Source organism: Myiozetetes cayanensis, unplaced genomic scaffold (genome assembly GCF_022539395.1).
Source record: "Myiozetetes cayanensis isolate MyiCay16 unplaced genomic scaffold, myiCay2020 scf2-11, whole genome shotgun sequence".
In the NCBI taxonomy this organism is placed as follows: domain Eukaryota; kingdom Metazoa; phylum Chordata; class Aves; order Passeriformes; family Tyrannidae; genus Myiozetetes; species Myiozetetes cayanensis.
Window position 1 is genome coordinate 80,491,387 of NW_026087411.1, and position 19,211 is coordinate 80,510,597.

The 19,211-nt window shown below is 37.8% G+C and overlaps 1 protein-coding gene across 2 annotated transcripts in view; it reads left to right on the forward strand.

Annotated features, from left to right (window-relative positions):
- The window catches only part of SNAP91 (synaptosome associated protein 91), a 65,071-nt gene that overhangs the window by 14,212 nt on the left and 31,648 nt on the right, over window positions 1–19,211 (forward strand). The window contains exons 3-12 of one of the 2 annotated variants that reach the window (XM_050314449.1): window positions 3,989–4,131; window positions 5,185–5,260; window positions 7,083–7,185; window positions 8,712–8,805; window positions 10,002–10,113; window positions 11,812–11,918; window positions 13,233–13,274; window positions 16,401–16,471; window positions 16,927–16,932; window positions 17,901–17,928. In XM_050314449.1, coding sequence (XP_050170406.1) covers window positions 3,989–4,131; window positions 5,185–5,260; window positions 7,083–7,185; window positions 8,712–8,805; window positions 10,002–10,113; window positions 11,812–11,918; window positions 13,233–13,274; window positions 16,401–16,471; window positions 16,927–16,932; window positions 17,901–17,928 — 782 coding nt within the window. Of the gene's footprint in view, window positions 1–3,988; window positions 4,132–5,184; window positions 5,261–7,082; window positions 7,186–8,711; window positions 8,806–10,001; window positions 10,114–11,811; window positions 11,919–13,232; window positions 13,275–16,400; window positions 16,483–16,926; window positions 16,933–17,900; window positions 17,929–19,211 lie in introns of those variants that run through there. The other variant, XM_050314448.1, reaches the window with a different exon arrangement.

The window sequence follows — 19,211 nt, forward strand, 5'->3', positions numbered from 1 at the left end:
GGGGGGGAAACAAAACACACAACAAAATGAAGTTGTATAATCTCTCTCATGTCAAAAAATCCAAAGTCTCAATACTAGAAACTAGTTTTTAATGAGACTGAAAGAGTCTGAAATTCTAAAACTTTCTTGCTGGTCTCTCTTTTTTTTTTTTTTTTCCTTATGAGCTTAAGAAATACTAAAGCTAGTCACATCTTCTTTTAGTGGTCTAAGGTGTCTTAACTTACTTCAGTCTTCCTCACTGAACCCTCCACCAATCGTTCTCAATTTAGCAAGTTTGTCTTTTTGTTAATGAAGGTATTAATTATACTCTAGCTTTACTTCTATTCCCTAATTAGGTTGAAGAGGTTTTAAGCCTGGGTCAAAAAGCTGGTCTGTCAAATAGTTTAAAGACTGGTATTTAGATTTCAGTTATGGTGCTAAAGAATTGACAGCCACATATTTCTTTTATGTGCATTGGTTTTGTATCTCAAAACTTAACTAGAAAAAGTGTATTGAAATTCAGCTTATAATTTAAACAAGGATCCTTAGACTTAATAAGTATTCAAAATAGCAGCTACCAAAATACGAAGAAAGGAAATAGAAGAAATCATGTACCATGATCTGGCAGTTACAATTTAGCCCCACAGTAAACAATGGGATTCAAATGAAGGGTATATAGATTCTTCATTCTCCAACTACTTCCTTTCTATGACAATCATGATGAAAGCATTTGCTGCTACTGCAGTATGATTCCTGATTACTTACTGTGCTTGGAATTTGTATTTGAGCTCAGTGTCTGGGTTTGGGGATTAGCTACCACTGTACTGGATGGCTGCAGCAGCATAAATTTCATCAGAAGGGTACCTTTAATTCTTTTTTGCCCTGCTTGTGTGTGTCCCAGATGGAATCAACTTTGCAAGATTGTTTCATATGGCTTCTGTTGGGCTGTTCTTCATCTGTTACTTCTTAATATTATCTATTTTGTATTAATATGTATACCTGTGATTTCCTTGGAAGGTTAAAATTCATCCTCTCTTTTGAAAACTAAGTTTCTGTCCAACCAGCAAGTGTCTGAATCTGTATCTTTTGAAAATGTACTTTCTATGTTATGTCTTGTGTATGCTTTCTCTTTCCTTATACTTATTCTTCCTTACCACACTGAAGTAAAATTATTTTTTCCAAGTCTTACTTTAAAATTTAGCTTAGCCAACAAATTTCCTTGTTTAGTTTGTTAAGTTAGCCATTTTGGTGAGTTGTTCCAGGTGCTGATTATTACTGTTTAAGCTGAAACTCTGTGGTATTGGGGAAAGAAACCTGGGAAACTTGAGTACCTTATCTTTGTGGCGTGGCTAGATGGGAAACAGCTCTGCAAGAATTACCCCCCCATACACCCCCTTCTCCTTTTTCTGTACTCAGATGATGAGTGACATCTTCATGCATGGTTTGATTCTTTTCTCTGCACTGAAAGTAGTAGGCTTAAATTTAATCATGCCTCTCTATTTGGCACACTATAATTACTCATGTCCTAAAACATTCAGAGCTGCAGACTGAGATGCTGTACCCTCCAGCAGTTTGAAGAGGAGGCAGAAATGACTGACTGACTTTAGAAGCGGTGCTGTGGAAGCATATAGTAGTGCCTTGTAGCCTCCATTGCCAGCATTGCTGTGGGTGGACTCCTCTGAGATTTCATTATCTAATGTCCATCGATAGAATACACCATTTAATTGTCTTCCATAGAGAGCTACATACTGAAACCTAGGACTAAAAGCTTCCAAATTCGATGCGTGTTTCCTAATATTGAAGACAAATGCTGTCATCTGCTGTAAAACCTCTGAACAGGGTAAACAGTGAGCAAACCACTTGTGACTGGCTTCTAGGCTTTTGCAAAATGCTGTCTTCTATAATGCATTAATCAGCAGCACAGAATAAAAGATTATTGGCCTGTTTGTACAACAAGATCAAGGAGAATTGTTGCAGCTCTGTGAGCTTCAACTGCTGTCATTCAATATCGTGGCTTTAGTACTGTAATACTTTGCAGAACTGCCTCCTCCAAGGGTAGTATTACTGAGGTTATAGAAGTCAACAGTAAGTTTCAGAAGGTGTTCTGAGAAAAAACCAAACCCAATGTCCATAACCAAGACAAAAAAACACCATGACAACAAATATATTAAATTCAAACTGGGTGAACAGTTCACATAATTTTTATCTCCTGTCTCATTACAGAAAATAATTCCCTTGGCCTGAAACTGAAGACAACTTGCAGCTTTTATGGCCATACAAAAGACAATTTTAAACGGTGGTTTTCCCAAGCTTCTGACTCTGAGCTAGAGATTTCTTGTATCTTGAATAGGTCTGTGTAATAAAATTAAAAATACCCATAAAAATCACTTGTCATGAATTAAAAAAAAAAAAAACAAAACAAAAAACCAGAAAAACACCAAAAAAACAAACCACAACCAAGCAAACAAATTAAACCTAAACTTTCGAATGCCTCTGGTACAGCAATGTGGATTTCTGAACGCATCAGGTATGTCTCAGTAGCTGATGCAACTCATCAATCTATTTAGACAGACCTGTCCTCTGGACTCTTCCTACCCTGCAGAGGCAGAATCAGTAGTTTAAGAGCAGTCTGAACCTTGACTGTCCTCTCCTAGGAGCATTAATGCTCTCCATTATATGGGATTATGTAGGAGAAGGAAAGGAAGTCTGTAAAGTGGTAACCCTACTGCCCAAGTGAATTGAACTCCTGTAGAGTGTTCACAGCAGACAGCATAGTTAAGGCATGCAAGGATCAGTCACAGAATAGCCTGTCTTCTTTTAAGGTAGAATATCTGTCAACACTGAATGACTTGAGTAGTTGGATGAAAACTTCTAGTCTGGGGGCGAGGAAGAAATCAATAAAAATGATTCCTCTTAGGGAAACTAAAAGATGAGTATTTTCATTAGTAACACAGATATTGCTTAGTCTAGTAGTTAAACTGTTTAACTTTTTTTACTCAGGTCTTCACACTTTAAGCCTCAGCCCTACAATTAGGTCTGTATTCTGTGTTCTTTGTGTTGCATGAAGTCATCTCCTGGTCTTGCTAGGGCTGTGTTGGGCATCACATGGGCTTTGGTCATGCAGTTGCAATGTACAGTTTCCAACCGTGTCTCAAAAATAGGTAATAGCTTGTAGAAGGTAATTGCTGGCTGCCTAGCAAGAGTCAGTAGGTAACAGGTGATGTAGTAAATCACAGATCCTGTCAGAACATATAACAGACGCTAGTGGAAAGCTTGCTGCCCTACTGTTTGATTTAACTACTTATCTTAATTTCATGCATTCTTCTGTGCAAGTCTATACCTTTCTAATGTACAGGACACAAAACTGTATTTTATTGTTGCTCTCTGTGGCAGTCTAATGTCTCATTTCTTCTATGTAAGGTGCAGTTGCTTGCAGAAGACTGTTATTCTTCAGTATAAACTAATGTCTGTCCTTGTGCTCTTTCCCACTGTTGAAGAGGTCTTACTGCATGTCTGAATGCAATCTTCTGCTGTCTGGGTCTGTAGAGACCCTAGAAGGTGTGCTGGAGCTTGCTGATGAAACTAAACTTCTGGGATGACTAGAGTATATCTGTTTCTGGTGATATGTCCTTTGGCTGATGTGACTGGGTTCAGTGTGCTTGCCGTATTATCTGTAGGTGAAGAATTCAGTGATACTTAGTTCTCTAACCCAGTGGTAATGCACTGCCACAGTTAACTTGAAAACCTGCAAGCTTTAAGGTTTTGTGATGTTGGGCACCCTAACTTCATCTGGGATAAAGATGGAGAAATGTTTGGTCATAGCTCAGGACAGAGTTGTTGGAAAACTAGTATTGTTGGATGAAAGAGTTAGACTGGTGTTTTGTTTGCACTGAACTTGCTGTTTGTCAAAACCATGGCCTACAGCCTAGTGGTCTGAGAACTTGACCATGCTGCAAACTTTTTTGTCTTACTTGTAGCACCTAATACCTTCCTTTTCTCTCTCCTACAGACTTGATCCAAGCAACTAATGAAACAAACGTCAATATTCCTCAGATGGCTGATACGCTTTTTGAGCGAGCAACGAATAGTAGCTGGGTGGTCGTATTCAAAGCCTTAGTTACCACACATCATCTAATGGTCCATGGAAATGAGGTAACAGCTCTTTCAAGACCCCATTGACACTGAGCAGATTCCAAGCCAAAAACATTAGTAGTGCAAAGGCATCTCTTCTGACCTGAGAACAAAGGGCAAGAGTGATTCTTGAAAAGAAAATTTACCTTTAACAACATAGTTGAAGACATGCCAATTATCTCTTCATATTTCTTCATTTATAAGACCATAACATAAGACCAAGATGCAGCCTGTTCCAGGATGTTGACAATTAATGTGCTATCTGAAAACACAGGATTAAACACTACCTGGGATTTTTTTACTAGGGTCAAAGTTGATGTTCTGGAATGGGTATACTGCCATCCAAATTGCTGCCCTCTCTCTGCATGAGCATTAAAACTTTTCTAAAGCTGTAAATTCAACTTAATAGCCTTTTCAATTGAGTTTTCCTTTCCCTTGCTTTTCGTTGGCCTGTTTAGGCAAGTATGTCTGCATAAAAACAGAAAGCATGATTTCAAGAACTTCAATATGGCTGTGAAACAGTTCATCCCTAGCTGTAAATAAAGTGTTTTCACACAGTGAACTTCTCACGGTGTAAATTTTTACTCCTATTGTTCCATTTCAAGTTTTGGCCAATGTTCTCATCTGATTTCTCTAACTGTTTGAGGCTGTTGGTCCCTGTACTTGATGTGGGGCCTTACCTGTTATTAAAACAGGCTCTCAGCTTGGCTGAAACTGAAGGTTGCTGGATTGAAAGTTTGGGACTAGTCTGGATATGCTGCTTTGTAAGCAGACAAATCTTGTGCTCTCTCAAATCTCTTTGAGAACTGACCATTTCTCTTGCTCTTTTCACAATCTGGTTTGTATTTTTCACAGAATCTATTTTTTATATATACGGTAGAATATTTACGTGAGATACTGACTAGAAGTAGTTAATCTGAATGTATGGAAAAAGTTTTGAGGAAGGTATTGGAGGCTAAGACAACAATCTGGGGTTTCATGATGTGTGCTGGAAGTAGACTGTTAATCTTCCTGCTAGGAGGTACAAAGCTTTCAGATACAGCCTGTGATAAGAAAAATAACTTTGTGTTGCAGAGATTTATTCAGTACCTGGCATCTAGAAACACATTGTTCAATCTCAGCAATTTTCTGGACAAAAGTGGATCTCATGGTAAGCCTACTTATGTCTATAATCTTAACAAGATTTTGAAATAAGATACTATTGTTAATTAACTTCTTCATTCATAAGATGTAATCATATAAAAATGTGCTACTGAAGCCTTTTTATAAGTACTTGATAAATACAGGAGTTCAAGTGAACAGCTGATCAACTTCAGAATAATGTTTCTCATCTCCTGAAATATTTTTATTCAAAAGGTGAAACTGTACAAATCCCTTAAGTGCTAGTTGAAATCTGGGCTGGGTCAGCTATCTCCTTTACTGTTATGGGTATTAAAGTTGAAATTAATAACATTCCATTTAGTTTTTTGGGTTTTACTCCAGTCTTAAATGGTAATTTGGTTGTTTGGGGACACTGCACTGCATTTAACACTGGGGTTGTTAAATCTGATTCTTACTAATATACATTGTCTATAACTATTTAAGTGGGGGAACTGTTTGCACCAAAAGAACTGGTTGGTTTTGGTTTGATTTGAGTAATGAATTTAGAAAGGTCTAGGCAGAAATTAAGGACAGGTCCTTAAAATCTCTAAACCTTACAAGGTCTGCTTTTCTGCTTTTTGCTCTGGAATTATTGGTGAATTTTCCTGTGCCCTCACTTAAGAGGAAAAGCTTGGTCCATGGTAGCTCTACTAGAGAAGAGAGAAAGCATAATTCTTCAGCTGTCAGACAATATTTGTAGACTGTGTGCAGACCACAGGAATGTTGCAATAATGGGCAAAATCGAAGCAATGCCACAATACTCTCAATGTAGACACATGGCACCAAAAAGACTTTAGCGTCTTTTAGATGTGGTAACACAGGGCAGGAGCAAAACTAAACAAATACTAAAAGTGTGTTTGTCAAAGCAAAACATACTAGGTATGTTCAAAGACACTGGCATTTGGCAACCATGAATTCTGTTAAGTGCATGCATTTGTGTTCACAACTTTCTTTAAACTTGAATTGCCATTTCATAGGTAATGCAACAGCATGTCACAGATAATGATTTGGTAGTGTTATGGTTGATGGCAGAGATACTTAATGATGAGTGATATTGAGGAAAAATACAGTCAGTGACTAAGTTGAGGGGTGTGAATATTTACAAAGGTAGCAAAAAGGGACCTACACTGAAGAGAAAGATGGGTTGGCTTCTGCATGTGTTTCTATAGCTTAGAGGAAGAAACTTTAAAGGATAGACTGTAATACTAACTGCTCAGATGTCATAGGCATGAAGGCCATTGAAGTTTGAGGCTGCTTGTACAGTATTATGTGCCTTGAGGATCTCTAGTATAACACTTCAAGGAAGGGACTAATCGCTATGGATGCCATCACAGTTTCTTTGTTCTGATAAACCTAGTCAGGGGGATTTTGAAGGTCTGTCTAAGAGCTGGAGTGACTAACATATCAGGACTAAAATATCAGGAGTGTTTAAGTTGAAATTGATCTTTATCCTGGAAGACAAGTACCAGTTAAACAAAAACTTTTTTGCTAACTTGATATTTTTCTCTGTTATTGGAGGGGTAGCTTTTACAGTCAGGTAATGTTACCACCTAAGTATGTAGGTGCCACTAGCAGGTTTCCCCAGGAACAAAGCCACAGTGGTGCATTGGATGAATCTGTTGGCAGCACAGGACAGTGGTAGATTGTTTTGGTGCATTGCTACTGATTTTTTCTTCAGAAGCTGGAAGATGTCTTGTGATGACTGTTCTGTATGTGGAGTTGTATAGTGCAACAGAAATCATATAGTCTTAGGTCTATTGACTGTATATTATTGTTTACTAAAGAACACCCAAACAAGCATGAAAATTAAAGTGTGTAACTGTTTTTTGCAGGTTATGACATGTCCACCTTTATAAGGCGTTATAGTAGATACTTGAATGAAAAAGCATTTTCCTACAGACAAATGGCATTTGACTTTGCAAGAGTGAAGAAAGGGTAAGCAAAGTTTAGATACGTAAATTAATAGGGTTGCCATGAAAATCTTGTTTGCGACACTACGCTCAATTTTAGTTTCTCAGTGACTTTGTTCTTATGTTCTTTGTGTAGGTACAATAAAACACCAAAATGGTTTACTTTTAAAGTATTTGTAATAGTTTAAAAATTGCTAAAAGATGAGAGGAAAGACTGGGTAGTGAGGCAAATACTGAGAATTAAAGTAAGATGCCTTGCAGAACTGAGGGTGTTAAGTCTAACTCTTATTAAATTGTGCTGCCAGCAAGACTGCGTTTATGATTTAGAGAAGGAAACACTCTGAAACCATAATTAGGATGTTTCATTATTCTCCAGATACTTTCCCTAAGAAATAAGGCTAATTACAAACAAAACCTGAAGTGAACACCTGAAGTTCCTAGCAGGCAGCAGAGCAAACAGTTATAAACTGAACAGAATATGGTTGTAAACTGCTGGTTTTATTTCCCGCAAGAACTGTGTAAAAAAAAAAAAAGTTAACCCAGCCTAGAATAGTATCTTGGTATTTATGAGAACATTTTTGTGGTCTCTGAGTCCTCTAACTGAGACTTTAAGGGCTCTAGATTCTCTCTTGAAGCACAGGCAAACAACACCCACTGAAGGTTCAGCTTAATTGACTGCATGCTAAAGATGCTCCTGCTAATCAGAGTTGCATACAGGATCCTTGAGCCAGTTCTGGTGTATTCTGCAGCTTGGGATTCTGACCTGTTAGTGCTGGCATCACTACCATGCTGCTCTCCTGTTTCTCAAACAGCCAGAAGGTGTAGGGCCTACTATGACAGCTTTGCTGTGTAGCTACATACCATTCCCGTAGTGGAGACCAGAAGAGTTCTGTCTCGAACACTTGATATTAAATAAACTTAACTTTGGGTTGCTGGGAATCCTACCTTGCTGTATGTTCCTGGAAAGGCTTTCTATGCATGTTATTTCTGCTGCTCAGAGTATAGCATAGCATAAGTAAGAATAGTGGTATACATTTCCAGAGAGGAGATGCAATACCTGTCTGTAGCCAGAACAGGGCAATACATAATGGTGGTTGTGCAGGTAAAAATCATAGATAAAAATTAATATGCTTGAAGACTGCTTAAAGACTATGGGCAACAGTTAAGAAATGCTATACATCAGCAGTGAATTGTCATTAGTTATTCGTAACAAACTTCAGACACAAAGTTTATCAATTCTCTAAGTACTTGTGAAGCAGTCAAGTCATTTAAACTCTCAGTTTAAGTTGTTTTTCCATAAAGAGATCAATCTCTTGCATTCATCACTCTAACACAAAGCCTTTCCTCACCTGCTGTCAGGCAGGGTGGCTGGATGAAGGATTTTTCATGCCAGCTCTCATGATAATGTGAGAATCAGGAGAATGAGACAGGGCTTTTGAAATGGCTTAAAATGAGTTATAGCTGCTTTAAGTGTAAATTTAGACAACAGATCAGTGTAGGGGAAGGGCCAGGGGAGATGCTGTGGCTTCTAATCTGTATTCCCTCTTGCAGAGCTGAAGGTGTAATGAGAACAATGGCTCCTGAAAAGCTGCTGAAGAGTATGCCAATATTACAGGAACAAATTGATGCACTGCTTGAATTTGATGTATGTATTGAAGCTGAAGTAGCATTAATGCTGGGCAACAACTTATAGCTGCTGCATTGTAGTGAACACATTTCACCTTGTAGGCAATGCTTTATTGATCATTCCATCATTTGGGCCAAAAAATCCCCTTTTCAGTGTCCCAAATGAGGCAGTGTGGTGAAGGATGGCCCTTTCCTCTATGTATGAAATGTGTAGATTGCACTTTTGGTTTTGTAGAGAGGGAAATTGGAGTTTCATCTTCTGTATCAATGAGGGGAAGAAATGGACGAAATAAAGAGATTGAACACTCTTTTTTCTGTCTCTTGACAACCAACTTCTTTTGGGGAAGAGGGAAAAGCCCATTAGAATACCACATGTACATTGTTTGGCTTCCTCAAAATCTTCATCTGGTTTTCATCTGTAAACTAAATTGGCTAAAGGTTAGTCTAGACTGTTCATAGAAATAAGTATGTACGATATATTTATAGTGCCATGAGTGTTAGTGGGATTGTTTATTTGACCTCAGGATAAAAGCAGGAGTCAATTGTTGTAGGAGGTGCAGTGTAACATTTTGAAGAAGTCTTTGAAGGAATCGATCATGAAGTTCTGTCTGTTCTTGGTGGGCAGAAGAATACACTTTGAGGTGGAAGGCAGGACCTACTACAGCTCTCAGAGGAAGCCTTAGAAATACAAGTCTTGCTAATGTGTTTTGCATTCCTTAAATGGCATAGGAATTGTGATAGTGGTCTCAGAAGAGGAGATAGTTTTAAGGAAAGAAATATCTTTTAATAAATGAACACTTATTTTTTTTCCCAAGTTCATGTGAGAGCTGAAAAGGTCTTGACATCATTAACAAAACTGTGTTATCTTGTAGACTGTTGAGATTTTCTTAAGTTCTGCTGTAAACTGACAACTTTTGTCCTGTTTCATTAAAACTTTATTAATAGCATCTCTGCCTTCCTCGTATTTGGGATAGGTGAAGGAGTCAAGACTGAGATGTTTACTGTTGATGTGGATACTCCTCTGCTGTAGTGGATTGTTTTGGAGTGGTGAAGAAAGCAATCCTTGTTCTGCTAACCAAAACTTTTGTTTAGTGTCTTAGTGTGAAAGCTTCAGTGCTTGATTCTATCAATAAAAGCATCAAATACCTGGTGTGAGCCAAAACTTCTGATTTCATTCAGCACTTCTGTTGTAAATAACTGATATTTTATTTGTAGGTTCATCCAAATGAACTGACAAATGGTGTCATAAATGCTGCATTCATGCTTCTGTTTAAAGATCTCATCAAACTTTTTGCTTGCTACAATGATGGGGTTATTAACTTACTAGGTAAGTAACTTTGAGTCTTTATCTCACATACCACAAGTGAATGAATGACTAGTTTCATATCTGCTTCAGGTTTTTTTACTTAGATTTCATTAAGACTACATTTCTTGTGACTGTTCTGTTCTGAAATGAGAGACGATTTTACACTGTAACCTCTTTACACTAGTTTTCATCTGAGGCTGGGTTGTCACATGCCTTTAAAATTGTGCAGATGTGTGCTTAAAGACACTGACCATCTCTGTGCTTAAATAATCGTACAGTGCTGTGTGAGCATGCATAATATGCCCTGCACAGTTAGCAGCCTTTGCATTTTTAAGATGCCAGCATTCCTCTGTTACATATCAAAGAATCAATTAGATTTGAAAAGACCTCTGAGACTGAGTCCAACAACATGTGACCGAACATCACCACGTCAACCAGACCACAGCACTGCATGCCATGTCCACTCTTTCCTTAAACACCTCCATGGATGGTGACTCCACCACCTCCCTGGGCAGCCCATTCTTAGTGTCCAACCTAATCTTCCCCTGGTGCAGCTTAAGATTATGTCCTCTTGACTGTTGCTGGTTACCCCCACCTGGCTACAACCTCCTTTCAGGTAGTTGTAGAGAGTGGTAATGCTATATAGTAGCCTTGTATGAAGTAATATACTCCTTAATAACATTTCTTATCTGTCTGAAAGCATGACTGCCAAAACTGGAACTCCTCCAGAACCCTACCTACCATCAACCTACGAACTCTAAAGGAGGCTGTGAGCATGTTCTGAAGCTCAGGCAGTCTGGTGTGATCATCAAAATGACACACTTTAAGCTGTCCCTGAAGAAGGCTTCCTTATGATGTCTAAAACCAGGGGTAGTTGTAAACTACAGGAAACATAACTGACCCAATAGAAAATGAGCTTCAACTGCTAAAATTTGTGAGCACTGCAGCTGGTCTATAAAGAGAGCTAAAAACTCAGATTGCTTGGCCGACATGACTGACCTAAAACTGTCTGCAGTTAGAACAGGAAGAAACAGGCATTATACGAATGTTACAGAGAGTGAACAGGCAAAAAGATGTTCCTGAGCTGTAAAGCCAAATATCTTTTTAATCTGTGTTTCAGTGCTTTCTGGTGGTTTCATAAAAGTAAATCCCATGTGTTTAGACTGCAACTGTAGGCATGGGAAGCTTATGGAGCAGATACAAGATGTGTTGGGCATAAAAATTCAATTAGACAAGTGGATAATTTCACTGTCTACTGCTACTTAAAGTGTAAGTTCTGGTTGAAATTTGTGGCATCTGTGTTTAATAATAGACACGAATGAACTTTAGAGAGCTACTTAAATGAAAAAGGTACTGTTCTTTGAGTGAAAGCAATGTGGAAGAGGACATATATTAATATATGTATAATTATTTTGAGCTTTAAGTTTGGTAGCTGCATCACCTGCTTTTTAATCTTCAAATAAATGGTTTACATCACGTGCAACGCTGTGGCTGGTTTGGGTGCAACCTTATGGTCTGTATAATTCTTTAGCAGCTCAGCAAGCTCAGCTTCTAAATTCTGCTAAGGACTAGGAATGCCACTAGATTAGTGACCAAGTAGAAAAATGTTAATGTAGTGCCATATTCTTGAAACGTGATTTTTCTGAGAACTAGAGTTGCTGATTAATGCAGACTTAAGGTAGAACTTCTTAACTGAAATTTGCCAAATTATTTCTTTAGAGAAATTTTTTGAAATGAAAAAGGGACAGTGTAAAGATGCTCTTGAAATCTACAAACGATTTCTAACTCGAATGACCAGAGTATCGGAGTTTCTTAAAGTTGCAGAGGTAAGTCACTTCCCATCTTACGGAGTCTGGCACTTAAATATTTTGTGAATTTTTTAGCACCAAGATAAAATATTGATTGCACTTGGTAAGCGTCTGTTTCGATGTGTAAAATGTATAAAAGTCCTTGGATCTGATTGTTCAGCTCTTCTTGAAGTAGTTAAGTCCTGCTTAGGACATCCACATGTCTCTGTGGTGCAGCCAACCTCAACTTTCCTGGTTAACTTAAGAGGTGACATGACTTCAAACATACCAATATTTCTGAGAAATGCTGTAATAAATGCATGCTTCTAGGACAGGTTGAACATTAGAGGAAGATACAGCAATTAGTAATAAAAGCATAATTATTTTGTGTATATCTGGTTTTTTAGTCTTTGCAGCCAACATCAAATTAACTGGAATGTGAGATTTTCTGGTTTTGTTCCTTGTTATCATCCTCTTATGTGGATAATAGGAATATTACATGGTTAATTAACTCCTTTGCTGGGTTCTCATTTGTAGTAGTTGGCTCTTTGGCAGAGGATACACATTTTCCACGTTTCATACTTCATCATAATGGACAGCAGTAATGAGCTGAATAAAAAGTTTGTTTCTTTGCTAATTTACTTATCTCCGAAGGCCTGATAGACTCCCTAGTGACTTGCACTGTCAGATAGGAATATTGAATTTGAGAGAGTAAAGTACTTTAGAGACATAGGTCAGCTTTGCTGGACAGGGGTTATAGTGATTGTATGTCAGGATTACTGTGTGCAGTGGAGCTTGCTGTTCTGCAAAAGCCAAACCAACAGTCACTCTGAAGAACTGTGGTGAAGAAACAGGGCAATTAATAGAAGGTTTGCTGACTTAGACCCTAACTTGTTTTATTTGAAATGCTAGCAGAGAATGGCAGAACAAACAGGTGACTTGAGCTTTAGCATTTTTTTGAAGTGATGTCTTTTAGGTTTTTCTCACTGGCTGAATCTCAGAGAACTTCATTAGGATAGGCCGGTATCTGGATAGTCTGTGTTTAGCAGTTCATTACTGCTGTCCTCTGAGACAACAGGGTATTGCAGTATGGAGTATGAACTCAACCTGTGTGAAGTGGAGCTCCATTTTTTAGTAATTTTATTTTAAATGGATATTTAATTTGGGGGTGGGGAAGACTGGTGCAGGTTTTTGAAGGTAGCTACTGGGAGGATGAACATTACTTTCTAAATTTATAGTGTGTTTCTAAAGACACAGTGTGTTATAGCTTGAAGAGCAGTTCTACTCAAAATTAATGCCTGCTGCAGTGGAATAAGGCACTTAAATTTTACCTTTACTCTTTTATATCCACAGCAAGTTGGAATTGACAAAGGTGATATCCCTGATCTTACACAGGTAAGCTTCTCTTGTAGTGCTTTTGGATCTGCGTAATAACTAAAAGTTATGTAATTAGGAAGCACACCAGGAATATAAATGTTGGTAGGAAGTCTTGGCACCTAACATGCTGGAGCTGCTGGTCCATTTTCAGTATCACTTGCAATCTGACTTGGGTGCCTGGCTTTGTGTTTAATGTTTGCTTGGCTTTGTGTTTAATGTTAAAAGGATATTTACTTAGAGAAAGAGGGCCATACTGAAAAATTCACCTGTGGCAGTTTTGATGCCAATAAAATTGGAACTGAATAGCAGCCCTAACTGCTTAACAGTTGTAAACCCCAAGTGTTTGTATAGTTTGTTAATGTAGTTTTTGAAAGCTTCTTGAAAGCCTGGTTTAAAGTGTCAGAATAGGGGTTCTCTTGGTTAAAAAGGCACTTGAAAATTCTGAAAGTAAGACATTATGAGAGGGTGGAGAGTTTTAATCTTTATAGATTTCAGATACTATGAGGCTATAAAGTCTGGCCACTCTTTCAGCAGAGGAAAGCAGTGTGTGGAATACCAGACTAAATTCTGAAATAGCTGATTTAGTATGTTCACCTAACTCTTTACCTCAGGGGCTCTTTTTTTAACACAGTCCAGTCATTAAAATCAGAAGAATTCTCCTTAATCTCAGTTTGTGAAATATGCTTTATAAATTTCTATGGCACTTCTATCTGCTTCTGCTTGCACCAGCCTGCTCTGCACTGTCAGTCAGTGCCGCACTTGTTCAGCAGCAGCTTAGTTACTGCTACCAGATGGTCCCTTTTACCCTGTGAACCAACACTTTAAAATAGAATAGTTCTTTTGGAAGGAAGGGATCTACAGTGATCCAACTGCCTGACCACTCCAGCGGTCTTCTCAGGTAGCCCCTCATAGCTATATTCTCCCAAAGGCTGCTTGGGACTCTCACTTGTTGAGGCTAATCTGCGACATGCTGTAGCTTGTGTCTAAGAACTAGGCAGTGTATTTCGGTGATAAATACATAAAAGGCGAATAATAAAACTGAATTTCAGTTAATAACTAATACATAATTTGTATGTAATATCAACTTAGGTATACTAAATTCTTATAGCAAGCCATGGCAGTAGTCAGTGGTATTCTGCAAGAAGTTAGTTGTGTTGACACTCAATATGTGTACATACTCTGTAAATGCAAACAAGAGGTCACAGTAGTGTAATTCAAGTTGACAATTGTAATTTTTGGACTTTATAGTTTGGCTGCGAAGTTTTGGAGGCTGAGGAGGCATCTTGGCAGTTAAAGATCTTGTCTCATTTTTATTTAGTAGCAATTCTAAAAGTATGACAGTTTCGCCCTAGTAGTTATTGAGGAACCCATATCTAAGGTTCTAGCATGATGCTGACTGATAGATGTTGAAGCAGTATCTAGAAGAAGTTAAGCAATGCTCAGTTTTGCAAATTGGATGCTGGATAGTATTTAATTTACTTCCCTAATCGTTGCCTCTGGGTAGAAATTTTCTGAAGCTTCCCCTCTCTGTTTGATAGGTAAGTTTTGTATTACCTTGTTGGCTTTTAAGAAGCCTGGGAATAATATATTGGAAAGCTATTCAAAGTTTTTAGAGGTAATTGGTTACAGGAAGTCATGGACTTTTTTTTTTTTTTGGAAACATAGATTATCCTTACATGTTTAAGTAGCACAACTTGTATCTTACACTGCAGCCTTTTTGAATGTGTAGAATCTCTCTGGATTTTTTTAGTTTGTTTTACGTTTGTTCTTCTTTTTCTTGCTTCTGGAGAATTCTTATAACTAAGTTATGTTTAACTAATTGTTTTTTATGCTCAAATGAATTGAAAATTAATAAGTACACACATAAAAGCAGCAAGGTCAAGATGTTTCTGCATTGCACATGTACGTGGGAAATACTTAAACTCAATATGTCATATAAGATTATTGTGAGCATTTTAAATTTCTGCATGTGTTAAGTTATTGGCTCTAGTGCCAAAATTAATATGCAGATACTGCAAGTACACTTAACTGTGCATTGGTACTAGCAGGTAATAAGCATCCTGAAATATCTGATTCATCCAGCCAGCTGGCTTTTCAGCATAGGAGCAGTGAATAGTCTGTTTTCAAGCATTGCAGTCTGACTTGTTTGATGAATATGTCTGCCCTGAAATTAAAGATGTTATTTATGAAAAACACCATAGCTATTGCTGTCAGGAATTGTGGTTGATCTCAAAGAGACTGATAAAGAGAATTCCTTGTTTAGAGACTGTACCACTGATGAACTCGTAACCCTGATGAAATATTTAACTATTATATGCTACTGTATCTCTCAAGAGTTTCCTCTCTGCTTGTTGATCTCATAGGATTCTACTTACCCAGACTCTTATTTTTATACTGGAGTAGCTAAGCCTAGTGTGCATTTATGGCTACTTTTTCTATCTGCCATTGTAACAGCAAGTGCATGCCTGAGGGTGTTGGCTGACCACAAAGAGGTTGCTTAAAATAAAACAAAACCTAAGACCAGGGAGGCTTGAAAAAGCTTCGTTTTTTATAGATGTCTAAAATAGTAATCTTTCTGCATTTTGAGCTAGCTGCACAATAACCTGTGCCAGGCTACCATTTTGAGAAGAAACAGCTGTAAGGTTTTGTGATGGTGGGAGTCCCAAACCAAAGGTAGCTGCTTCTGGGGACATTGAAAAGGACTTTTAGTTTGTTTTGTTTAGGCTGCAAATGCTGTCTAACCCTCTGGTCATGAAGGAGGTGTTTTGGGTCTGACTGAAAGCAAAACTGAAAGTGTGACCTTGGCTATATTACTCTTAAAATTAACCCTGCATGTACCTGTGCTGTTGTCAGTGTTTAGCACTGATTTAAAGCATGATGAGCAATACATCCTAGATTTAAGCTTCAGCTGCTGTGTAGTGGAGGTAAATCTGGACACAGTATTATCTTTCTAAAAACTCTTTGCCTGAATACTTCTAGCATGAAAATCCACTATTTCCACAGTGGTGTAAATAAAACAACAGCGTGAGCATGAACATTTTCAGGGAATTTCAGGTGATTTTCAGGGAAGCTGGTGCTGGATGTCAAAGTATGGTTAGGTTAATGCAGTACGTTTAGGTGTGTATCTTTCTCTTTGCTTTCAAGGCTCCTAGCAGTCTCATGGAGACCCTGGAGCAACATCTAAACTCACTGGAAGGAAAAAAACCTGGCAACAAGTAGGTATATATGTTGTACCATGTATTTAGGCATAGAAGTGACAATGTGAGATTAGTTGATGTTTAGGTTTGCCTTCCCCAATCTCCTTTTGTTACTTCTCTAGAAAATAAGTAAGATTTACCTTTTTCTTTCCTTTACAAAGTCCTCTTAATGGCAACCTTTTTTAATTTTTTTTAATTTTAATTATTTTAATTTTTTAAAATTTTTTTAATTATTGGCGGGGGGGAGAAACACGCAGAACAAGTAAGACACTTTGAAAAAGAAGTAAAATTACCTGAAGAAAACTCTTAGAAGGAATTGGGGTTTTGCCTGCTGCTGAGGGTTTTATCATCAAAATCTATTTGTTTTCTAATGGTTTTGCATCTTCTTACTAGATACTTGTCATGGTTAAGTCTAGGAAGGATTAAGCTAAACCTGTGTTTTCTCTTTTACTCTTGCTTTCCTTGCAATTTAGCGAAGGGTAAGTACATATGTTTACATATGACTTGCATGCAGGCATGATTATGTGGGTCTTTTTAAGATGGCTTGAAAACTTAATAGAAATAGATATTTTCTTTAAATGGATCTAACCTGTTCTTTGCTCTTGTATGTAGTCATTAAGTTATTTTTTGTCATTTCTAGTTTTTATACCATCTAATGAGTTCTACGGTTCCTAGGACTTACTCAACTCAAGTAACTTACAGGATGGATGATAGTTCAACAGTAGTGCAGTTTTATCTCCAACTCCTCCTTTCATCTCGTAGATCAAAGGAGCTCTAAAAATATGTAGCAGTATTTTGATCCTTCCTAATAATGAAATCAAACAAACGCACTGACGTACATTTGAACTTACAATTGAAGCTCTGTCAGTTATTGTTAGTGGGATTTTTGTGCATGTCGGAGAACTTTCAGCTTGAACTTTCCAACTCACTGTTTTCATACTTTTAAATAGTGGTTTTTTTCAAGTAACTTTGACTTTCTTTAAAAGAACAGTAGACTTTGAAAACTTACTGACACATCCTCAGAAGACTTGTGTTAGATGACTGCATCAATATTGGTGTTTTTCTGCTGCTGTTGCATGGTTTTCTACTATGGTGACATCTTGCCCCAGGATCTCTTTTTGCTGGCTCCTGTAGGCCCCAAAGCAAGACATTTGCATGCATCTCTGCCTTTCTCCATTTAGTAGATCTTATTTAAAAGGCAGAGTAATCCTGTGGTATCAGTTAGCTTAAAAGATTTGTTTAAGATTTGAGGTAAAATTTGCATTTCTTGTCTAAAGTAGCACATGGACTTTTGAAGAATGGAGAGGGCATGCAATTGTGGAGATCTTCAGAAAGATTTCATGCTTATTTTTTTGTCTTTTTGTGGGAGTTTTGATGACCAGAAACATAGTTTCCAAAACTGTACTTATCTGAAAACCTACCCCCTCCGCTTTTTTTTTTTTCCTAGATCTGGGGCTCCTTCTCCTCTGAGCAAGGTAAGTACTGCCAGTTGCTATACTGATTAATTCTTGTTCAGGTGGTATGCTTTAGAACATCATAAGGGTGTACTGATGATGTCCATTTCCTAATCTGCTTTTTAGACTTTGTCACCTACCTAATTGACAAAATTACATCTTTTAATGGCTTTGTAAATAATGGCCCCATAAGAGCGTACCACTGATCTGAAGGGCTGCAGTGCTTGTACCAGTGAAGGATGCTAAGGAACTTTGCCAGTATTTTTGAGAGCTTAAAATATACGCATATTTTTATCTCAACTTTTTTTTTTTTCCCCTTCCTCTCCCCCTCAATCCTCATGTCAGTGAGAAATTTACTCCATAATATTTATCTTCCAAATCCTTCACTCCATTTGAAGCTTTTCAGGAGGTTGTTCTGACTCTTTTCAAACCATGTTCATGTGAAAAGCCAGGAGGAAAACTTTCATCTAATATATCTAGTTTCAGAAAGGACCTTTATTAGTGAGACTGCTGACGTTAATGTAAAGCAAGAGTTGCTAGTGAAACTGTCTTGGTTTGAGTGTCAGATAAAGTAATGAGCTTTATGGTGTTAGTAATAGTAGCTCCTGGTATCCCTGGAGCTTTGCCAGGTGCCATAGCTCTGTGTCTAATGATGAGTGTTGCACGGGAAAAACTCAATGAAATCTAAATCTGAGAGAGGCGGTTCAGTGGTTGTTCTAGTGAAAGCTCTTATATTTCTGAAAAGCCATTTACAAAAAAACCCACCACAAAACTGAATAAAACCAACAAAAAAACACCCACTCTCCTCTTTAATATACCAGTTGGTGAGAACTACATGGTGGCTCAGAAAGTGTTCTTACAACTTTAACGCTTTCTTCCTTAATGCAAATTAGAGATTTGGACCACTCTAGTTTCAAACCTTAGTAAAGCTTTGAGGAGAGTCTAAAAAGCTTATATCTGCTGCTAGAGTTATAATGATGGGATGGTGGTAGTAGAACTCAGGGAGATCTGTTCAAATTTACCATTGTTTTTGCTTCTTGGAAGTGGTCAGAATGGCAAACTAAAATTAGGACTTGTTTTCAGTTGTTAGGAAAAATGTCTCTCTGGTATGTGAGATGTTGTAACAAAGCTCGTAGTATCTTTTAGAATTAAATTGACACCTTTCAAGGTAACTTGAGTCTTCAAGTTCACTGAAGAGCTGCAATATACTTTCCCGAGTGTCTGCCCTTGCCATACTTACAGTATCTTTATCCAGAATTGGAGAAGCTGATGAAGCAAAGTCGTAGGCTGAGTTGTCTTTTGTA